General features: G+C 37.9%; 1 protein-coding gene across 1 annotated transcript; it reads left to right on the forward strand.

Moving 5' to 3' along the window:
* The first annotated feature begins 2,438 nt into the window (after positions 1–2,438).
* Positions 2,439–3,345, forward strand: LOC114301407 (uncharacterized). The gene is made up of 2 exons (XM_028246376.2): positions 2,439–2,600; positions 2,668–3,345. The coding sequence occupies exons 1-2, from the start codon at positions 2,439–2,441 to the stop codon at positions 3,343–3,345; spliced, it is 840 nt and encodes a 279-aa protein (XP_028102177.2).
* Positions 3,346–9,780: the final 6,435 nt, after the last annotated feature.

Below are 9,780 nucleotides of genomic sequence, written 5' to 3' on the forward strand. Positions count from 1 at the left end.
TTTAGGCAGAGGCATGTATATGTAATTCTAGACAACTTTTGTATTTTAACTTTGTACTAAAAGATCGATTAGAATTTTTAATCAAATGATTTTGGTTATAGTAGTTTTTATTAATTTTAGCAATGCAGATTTTAGAGGCTGTTTTAATCTACAAAACGAGCTCATTTTTATTGATTTCGCGCAAACCGAAGTAAAACATTATTCTAAACACTTTTGTGTTTTGAACTTTTTCGAAAAAAATCATCTTACAACAGTTTCTTTTTGTTTTTAGTTCTAAATTTTTCGATCGAATTTCGTTTAGGATTTTCTATTAAGTTTTTCTCTCAACCTGTTCAGTTTCTACTAAATTCATTCACATTACCTTTTATAAAATTTGATTATGTACAACTTTTGTTCTTTGAGTTTTGGTCAATTTGAATTATTTAAGCATGAAACGGTGCATTTTTACACTTCTTCAACAAGTTCCTTATGATTGAATTATACTAACTTTATTTTTTTTATAGAATGATGGATCTTACTAACTTTTATGCAAGACTGACCCACCATATTTTTATTTTTATTTTGTTTATTTTATACTTAATTTATATTTAGTTATGTACGGGTAAGAAACTAAATGTCACCGTATCGCGAGAAACTGCCTCTTTGTCTCGATGTGGATGGAACTACTTGTCTTGTCTTATAATAGAAATTAAATGTATTTTTATTTGTATTTGGTGGACACGTGGGTGTCAAATAATTGTACTCATACCAAATATACTTGTATACTGACCCGTTTTGTTTCTTAACATCTCGGGTGCTTTCTATTTGAGCGCAGCCGAGCTTCTTTTGTAGGATTAGTTGGGACTACCATGGTGACGTGGAATAACTATAGTTGCTGGGCATGTCTCTTGGATTTCTTTTGTTTTCTTGAGCTTAGGGTTGATATTAATTTATTATATATATATATATATATATATATATATTTTTATGACCTTAGTATTTTGACAATTTGACATTGTAGGTTATTTTTTAACTTTGCATTATTTAAGTTGTTTTGATTAGTTATTGTTACTTTAATGTTGGAGGTATTGGTTAGCTATGAAATTATGGTGGATGGTTTGTTGGCGTTTTGTTAATTTTTTATTTTTATCCCTTGTAATCTTTTGAGGATGGAAATTTACTTACATCCTTTGGAGACATGAATGTTAAATTTTGTTTTACCCTTAAGATTTAGATGATGGAATATTGATTGGAATTTAATTTTAATTTAATATTTAATTATTCAAATTTTAAGGCGTGATATCAATACACTCATATCATCTGATCATATTTTGAGAACATCAAATCTTGAGCTTATCACATCGTGTTAAAAGTGAATCGTGAAAAATGAACGAGATATATGGGTGGAGGAAACAAGTTCAATAATGTTATGAACACTAATTAAGTATACAAACAAATATGCCAACTAAACATAATGTTAGATGGGGCCAATAATGGATCTAGGGGGGCCATAGGGGCCCAAAAATTTGAAAAATATTATATATTATATTAGAAATTTTAAAATAACTTAAAATTATAGGAGTTCGTACCTCTAAATTTTTTGTAGATAATTTTAGAATTATATAGAGTAGTCCCCAATTTTTTAAATTATAGAGTAGCCCCCCAAAGATACTTGTTTGATTTATTTTTGGGAGAGTTGTTTTTGAAAAAAAATTTGGAGAGAGAGTTTAGAAATTTTTTTGGTTTGTTTGGTTATATATTTTGAAGTAGTTTGGAGTTTGGGAGTTTGAGATGATTTGATATTTTGTTGTAATTAAGTAGATGTATGTAAGAGAAAAAGTGATTGAACATGAGAGATGAGAGAGAAAAAGTGATTGATTGATGTGTAAGAGAGATAAAGTGATTTTGGAAATTTTTTGAGAAAAATCACAAACCAAACAAAATTTTAAAAACAACTTTTTCAAAAACAAACCAAACAAGCCCATAATCTTGGATCCGTCCCTGGATGGGGCTCATGTCAAGTGATAAAGCTCACATGTATATTTTGTATCTTAGTATGTTATTGATTTGGACTACCATATAGACAATGTTACGTGTTGTTCTGAAATTACCCATTAATTCCCCCCACCAAAATCACCACCATAAGGCACCGTCTGTCCCAAATATTTAGATCCCAAATTTGAAGAACATTACCAAACAAATAATAGAACCTCAATGTTGCTCATTCCATGTCCATGAGATTCATTTCAACAAAGAATCAGAGCTGATTGCCGGTTGTTGGAGCCAAAAATGAGACAAGATCATCAAAAGGTAGGTTGACCCACATCCACAGCACATGCACATAGACCTTTTCTATGAGTGAGACATGAAGATCAAGAGCCTTTCTTATTATAAATTCGTTGATACATAGTTTACATTCAAGCCTCATCCTTTTTTCAGCAGTGGCAAAGGAAGTAAAGATGGCAAGCTTATCTTCATCAATTGGTTTGCAATATCATGTTAGGTCTATTAGCTTGCCTTCTAGATTACATCCCCATTCCAACAAAATTGAAGCTCAATTAAACAAGCTTAAGACTTGGGAGACATCATTTGATTCCAAAGTTCCTTCAAGTGCAGAGACTGTTAAAATCGGCCTTGTTGGGCTCACGGAGTTGTATGATTCTGTTGAAGAACTCATTCATTCTCCAGGCTCTTCTCCAACGCCAACATGGAATGCTAGTGGAAGAGGCACTGGAGGGGTCTATCGGGTTGCTAGACTCGTGTAGTAAGACACGAGACTTGTTGTTGGTGATGAAGGAAAAAGTGCTAGGCCTTCAATTGGTGTTGCGTAGCAAGGGTGGAGATTGTATTGAAAGCGATATGAATGCTTATACATTGTGCAAAAAGAGAGTGAAGAAGGAAGCCGCTAAGTGCCTTGGGGCATTGAAGCAAATGGAAAAGAAATTTGGTTCCTCTACTGATCTGTTGGATGTGAATCACTATTTGTCAGTGGTTATTAGCGTGTTGGGAGAAGTAACTTCGGCTACCATCTCTGTCTTACGATCCCTCTTGTTGTTTATGTTGTTAACAACTTCAACGACAAAGCCTAGTGGATGGTCATTGATCTCAAAGTTGAATCTTACAAGGTCATCAACTTCAGAGAGAGGCAGTGACAAGATTTTCAATGAGGTGGAAAGTGTTGATGTCGCTTTGCACTCATTGCATCGATGCATTCCTAGCAATGATGCTAAGATTGATGTAGAAATGGCAAGGAAAAGATTACAAAAACTTGATGGTAGCATAGAAGGACTCGAGGCTAGATTAGATTGCTTGTTTAGGCGATTAATTCAGAATAGAGTCTCCCTTCTTAACATTTTAGCTCACTGAAGATATGAAAACATTATATATCTTGAATTGGTCACAGTATTAGCATTTTAAAGGATTTGCTAATGTTCCAAATGTACTTTGGTAAGATTTTTGTAGCATATGCGAGTATAGTATATATTACAATGACATCCAAGTGTTGAATTCACCCCATGTGAAGGAGGTGATTCTTTTCCATGGGAACACACCTTAGTCAACAATGGAAGGCAACCAACCAAGTCAAGCTTGGTGGCCACCAACCATGTCAAGGGTCAAGAATGGAGGCTACCCAAAGGCACTCCCACCTACTCCAATGTGTATAAATGGAGGGTGAGAGGAGAGGCCAAATAGAGAAAGAGAGTGAGGAAGAAAACCGTGAACCAAAGAGTGCGAGAGATGTGAGGCGGAGAGACCGTCTCCCTCGGTGTGAGCGAGGGAGACGGGTGAGTGGCTGAGTGAGGAGAGTGTGAGCTCCTCCTCTATTGTAATCTTTCTGTAATCTCCTCATTGGTATAGTGATAACCGGTTACTCTCCCGTGGACGTAGGCATTGGGCCGAACCACGTAAAATATTGTGTCTCCTTGTGTGTGGGTGTGTTTTTCTGCTTGCAATGATTTCTATAAGGTCTTGGGCGGGATCCCAGATCCCAACAAGTGGTATCAGAGCCTCGTGGGTGGCGTTTCGGAACAAAAACAGCGTGTTGTCCGAAACTGCCCAGAAATCAAGTTGCTCGAAATCCGATTTTGAGCATACCAGGAGTAAGGGCTCGAGAAGAGGAGTCCAACCATATAAAGCAGACATCCATAGGAGCTTCCACGCGCCCTCACGCGCCGCCTGAAGAAGGCGCGTGAGGCCCAGTCTCGGCACGCGCCGCCACGCGCCGTGAAGGCAGCCGGCGCGTCGGCCCAGTCGCAGGCACGCGCCCCACGCGCGGATGAAGGAAGAAGACGAGTGGGGGGAGGCGCGTGTATGGCACGTGCGTGCCACGTCAGCAGCCACGTCAGCTGCCACGTCATCCGCAGGAGGAAGAATCCTGTGTTTCGCGGCGAAGGTACAGCCGCAGATCTGAGGCGTACAAAATGTTTTGGCTAGATTGAAGCCATTTGGAGTCCGTTTTTGGTGATCCAATAGTGGTTTCCGACTATTTGGAGTATTCCGGACACATCCGTACGGTCAGATTTTGGAGATGGAGTTTCTGTAAAAAGAAGGCAGATTAAAGTGGCAGACGGCGTTAGGGACAGTGGACGGAATATTCTGTTAGAACACGGAATATTCCCTGAACTTCTGAAAATTGCAATTTGGCCCAACATTTTCAGAAAATTATGGTGTGGCCCAGCTTTCGGGGATAGTTTTTCAGTGAGGTCCCTGGAAGTGCAGCGAAGGTTAGTCCTAGCTAAACGGACCGCTCCGGACGCAACCGCGAGGTCAGAATAGTGAAATTCTGAACGGTTTGGAAAGATTGTCAAAACATGGGTGTTTGCCATCTTCAATACTCGAAGGAAGGTTGCCGGATATTGTGGAACGCTGCGGATTCACTGAAGAGGTTAGAATGGGCAGATTCTGACCCGATTGGACAACCAGATATAGATTGAGATAGATCATTGAAGACCAGAGGAGATCAGGCTTGATCAAATGGCAGATCGAGGGAGATCAGGATTGGTTAGGGGCGATCAGAGGATTGCAGACATGATTATCTCAAGATCAAAGGTCTAGGAAAGTTCTGTCAAAAAGACACTGTCTAAGGAGACTGGTTCTTAAGTGGGACCGGTTGTGACCCCACCAGTCTTTCCTGGGAACTTTCCTGGTTGTTGAGGTGATCGGAGGATCTGGTTCAATCAAAAGAGAAGACCATTCATCGACGGATAGATGATTTGGCAACCAGTACAGGCTCAGGGAAATACTGTGGCTGTTGGAGCTACTGTATACGAGAAGGTACTAATGGTATGTGGACATGTAGAACAATAGTTGCAGAGGAGCATACTAAGCGCAGAAGTACAATTGCAGACGTGCAACAGTGCAATGGTACGCTAGAGTGTCGTACAGAGGCGCGAGAAGAGTGTGCAGCAGCGGGTTGTTGACAGTTCACAGGAACTTCCAGACAGAGAAATTGAGACAGGTAAAACGCAAGAGTGCGTGCTAAGGAGTGGCAAGTCTTATTTCTCTATGGTGGTTTCTTTAGTTCCATGGCAGCAGATGATAGAGTTGATGCAGATCTCTTAAGCAAGCTTGACGCAGGGAGACCAGAAGCCATGGGTGCGAGCACTATGCACGGAGTTGCATAGTGGTAACTTGTACAGACCGGTGGAAGTTGTCTTGACAGAAGGGCTAACTGTCAAACATCAGTACGGACAAGTGAGACAGAACCGAACATCAGGGATTGCAGCACAGACAACAAGCGTATGTGGAAACGCCAGGAGGTTGTTCAGAAGTGCAGAAGGGCAAAGGCTGGTTGTTCAGAAATAAGCTCCGAGCAAGGAAACTTGAGGATGTTGATGTGTCAAACTCTGAAGTTTTCTAGTTGCTCCAGTGTTCATCATGCAAGGAGTTGCATGATAGTCAAGGGCATCCAAGCAGGGGGTGCAGGACATCCAATCAGGGGGTGTCGGATATCTTGGTTGCGCAAGTTCAAGCATAGCAGGTATAGACATCCGAGACAGAAGCATGGAAGAGATCTGTGGGAGATAGGAGCAGAGGCTCTCTCCAAATCAGAGAGTGGTGTGAGTTGAGTTGAGGATGTAGGATTCCCTCCTCCTCTTATATCTCTGGTGTATTATCTCTAGCTTCAGGGGGTGGAAGCATCTCAGTGAGAAGATGCAGACTATGCTGAAGACATCCGAGACAGGAAGCATGGAAGAAATCTGTGGGAGATAGGAGCAGTGGCTCTCTCCAAATCAGAGAGTGGTGTGAGTTGAGTTGAGGATGTCGGATTCCCTCCTCCTCTTGTATCTCTGGTGTTTTATCTCTAGCTTCAGGGGATGCAGCGTCTCAGTGAGGAGATGCAAACTATGTTGAATTTGGGCGTGACAAGCTTAGCAGCAGTATGTGCAGTGGATCACCTCACATGGGTTGAGGGGGTGATTTGTTGAATTCACCCCATGTGAAGGAGGTGATTCTCTTCCATGGGAACACACCTTAGTCAACAATGGAAGGCAACCAACCAAGTCAAGCTTGGTGGCCACCAACCATGTCAAGGGTCAAGAATGGAGGCTACCCAAAGGCACTCCCACCTACTCCAATGTGTATAAATGGAGGGTGAGAGGAGAGGCCAAATAGAGAAAGAGAGTGAGGAAGAAAACCGTGAACCAAAGAGTGCGAGAGATGTGAGGCGGAGAGACCGTCTCCCTCGGTGTGAGCGAGGGAGACGGGTGAGTGGCTGAGTGAGGAGAGTGTGAGCTCCTCCTCTATTGTAATCTTTCTGTAATCTCCTCATTGGTATAGTGATAACCGGTTACTCTCCCGTGGACGTAGGCATTGGGCCGAACCACGTAAAATATTGTGTCTCCTTGTGTGTGGGTGTGTTTTTCTGCTTGCAATGATTTCTATAAGGTCTTGGGCGGGATCCCAGATCCCAACACCAAGTTCATTTCAATCTTTTGATTCTTATTTCTTGGGTGCATCTTTCTTTTTTATTTTTATTTTTATTTTTAAAGTTCTTTATATTGATGTAAAACAAAGTGCTATATAGACAGCAAAGTTTACACCTTTAAAACAAAAGGAAGGGGCAAACTGCATCATAACAAACCGATCTATCCTAAGTAAGTTGGCACAAGAAAACTAGCAAAATCATATACGAGTAATCATCCAGAAGACATAACCAAAAGGAGATCATGAAGTTACCAATTATCAATTAATAGAGGCTAGGTTAAATAACAAGATATTACTATGAAAAAAAATAATAAAATGAGTTATCTCATCTCACTTGCATACAGTAAATGTGGGAAAGATAGATTGTCCTGGTTTTATTTTCAACACTTACTAGGGTAGCAAAAACTTCTCTACAAATAAATTTCTAGATTCCACTTTTTCCATGGGACAAACTCTACACACACCTCTTCCTAAAGCTGTCAAAGGCAATGATAAAATCTGGACTTTTATTCTTTATTTATTTGTTTTCTTTGTTATTATGTAGCTCAAATCGCAAAGCACAGTCTATTCAATCTCATACTGTCTAATTACTTTTAATTTAAAGTACACATTTACGCTGTGTTTGGTAGGGGGGTTTGAGGAGGGAATTGGAAAGGGAAAGGGAAAAGTTAGGTGAAATGTGAATAAAATATATCTACATTTCACCTAATTTCACACACATTTTCCCTTTTCCTTTCCAAATTCCTCTCCAAATCCCCCAACCAAACACAGCATTATTGTTGATGTCAATCTTTCACATCCATTAATCATGAAATGAAGATTTCCATTTACCTATCCATTATAGTAGTATGTATTGAGTTGCATCACTAATTTCACTCCACATAGATGCTTGTTTGGTGCAGGACTGAGGATTTTTTTCCTGAGGGCCAAAGCCAGAGTGGATATGTGGTTTCTGTGTTGTAGTGCCCTGATTTATCAACAAATTTGAAATTTAAGATCCGTTGCCTGAGACTTTGGCTCTTATTCTCAAGTCTTTATCACTTTGTCAATTCTTTGGGTTACTAAAAGCTTTGTTCGGTCGTTGGGATTAGCTGAAATGCAAGCAATCTTTTTTAAGTTAGTTTATTTTTTTAACTTACTTTTGTTTGTAGTTAATTTTTTTTCACTTTTGTGCCAAATTTTTTTTCACGCCCATTTAGATTAGTGGATTCTAAATTTTAGGAAAATGGAAAACTTTTGTAAAAATAGGCCAGTTTTTTATTTTGTTTTAGACAAAAATATGACTTATTTTTGTTTTTAGTGAATTTTAATTTTAATTTTTATTTTTATTTATTTATTTATTTATTTATTTTTAAGATCATCTAGTCTATACAAATCTAAGAAGTAAAAAACATATATATCACTAAAGGCAAAAAATAAACTGAAAAAATAAATCAACTTATAAATTGGAGCCAAAGGAGGAATTAATTTTGGTTTTCGAATCTAGCTTTCCTGAAAGCCTCAATGATTGAAATTTGTTTGAAATCTTGTTTATATGTATGCATAATATTATTGTCTCACAAAGCCAGAATTCAATGATTTTGATGCTTGCTAATGTACGAAAATTGCAATAATACAACCAGACAATGTGGGTGTTTGGAAAATTATTATTTTAGTAAGTTTTTTAGTTTTTAATTATTTTTGGAGGAAAATATTTTTGTGTTTGAGAAGATAGTTAGATTTTTTTATAGTTGAATATGATGTTTGTGAGAGAAAAAGTGAAATGATTATGTGTTTGATATGATATTTTGTCTGGATTTATTTTTTTTGATTTTTTTAACCTATATTGTCTTTTAGCAAAAAGCTAACAAAACAAAAAAAAAACAGAGACTCTTCCCAAACACCGGCATGCCAAAAAAGATATTAATTTTTTTGGTAAGCACAGATTGTATTTAATTAGAAATGTTCAATGACATTGCACTGTTTATGGTCCATCCACATGCAAAGAAGGTACAGTTTGTCTCGGCATGACGGAGTTGGCAAGGACATTTGGCATGTACGTTTTCATGGCATCTACGAGCAAATTATTAGGAAATAAATTACTAATGTAGTATTATTATACAAATAAATACTGATTGTAACAATGATATTAATTATCCTATCTATGTAGTATACTTTGCTAGCATTTTCAGCTTTTTTTATTTATATATATATATATATATACTTGGAATGATTATATTTCTGTTCATTGCAGCAATACGAATATAATCATGCGGCTGTTGAATATCTTGAATGACACTCATTTGCTGGTAGATTATCTGAGGAGGAAACATCCTTATTAGTTGATATGTCAAAGAATATGGTATGATCAAAAGAGATAATGATTGCATTGAAACGAAGAAATGCCTTTAGTGAGACAACAATAAAAACAATCTACAACGCATGTAAAGCGACAGGTGGCTGAATAAATTTATTTTAGTTCAACAATATGACATTGGAGTAATCTAATTTGTATAGTAATGTATTACCGAACAGGTACTTTACAAATAGGCTCCAACTAATTTCTTGTTAAAGCAAAGTAAAATCATCAAATCGAACAACAACAAATGGCTGAAAAAAATTAGTTTGTCTGGTAAGACGGCACTAGAGTAATTCAAATTCTTTAACATTATATTACCAAAAGCTATCAGTGTAGGAGACAACTGAAAGGGTTTTAAAGAGTCTTTAGTTTAGGATTAGTTTTGGTATTATAATGGGTGTAATGAAAATCACATTTTTTTTTAAAATTTTTTGGTGATGCAATGAGACGGAGAGTGTAAAAAGGTAAATTAGTAGTGTAAGTAGAATTACTCTTAAATGAACAACTCTTGTTCATCCACTAACCTAACCATGAAA

This window comes from Camellia sinensis, chromosome 1, assembly GCF_055761805.1.
Source record: "Camellia sinensis isolate YWXY chromosome 1, ASM5576180v1, whole genome shotgun sequence".
NCBI classification, from domain to species: Eukaryota; Viridiplantae; Streptophyta; class Magnoliopsida; order Ericales; family Theaceae; genus Camellia; species Camellia sinensis.

Excerpts from the sequence above, each read along its gene's own strand:
- LOC114301407 (XM_028246376.2), top strand. The coding sequence starts at position 2,439 with ATGGCAAGCTTATCTTCATCAATTGGTTTGCAATATCATGTTAGGTCT. Across the intron at positions 2,601-2,667 it reads TTCCTTCAAGTGCAGAGACT|GCTCTTCTCCAACGCCAACA; the intron begins GTTAAAATCGGC and ends TTCATTCTCCAG.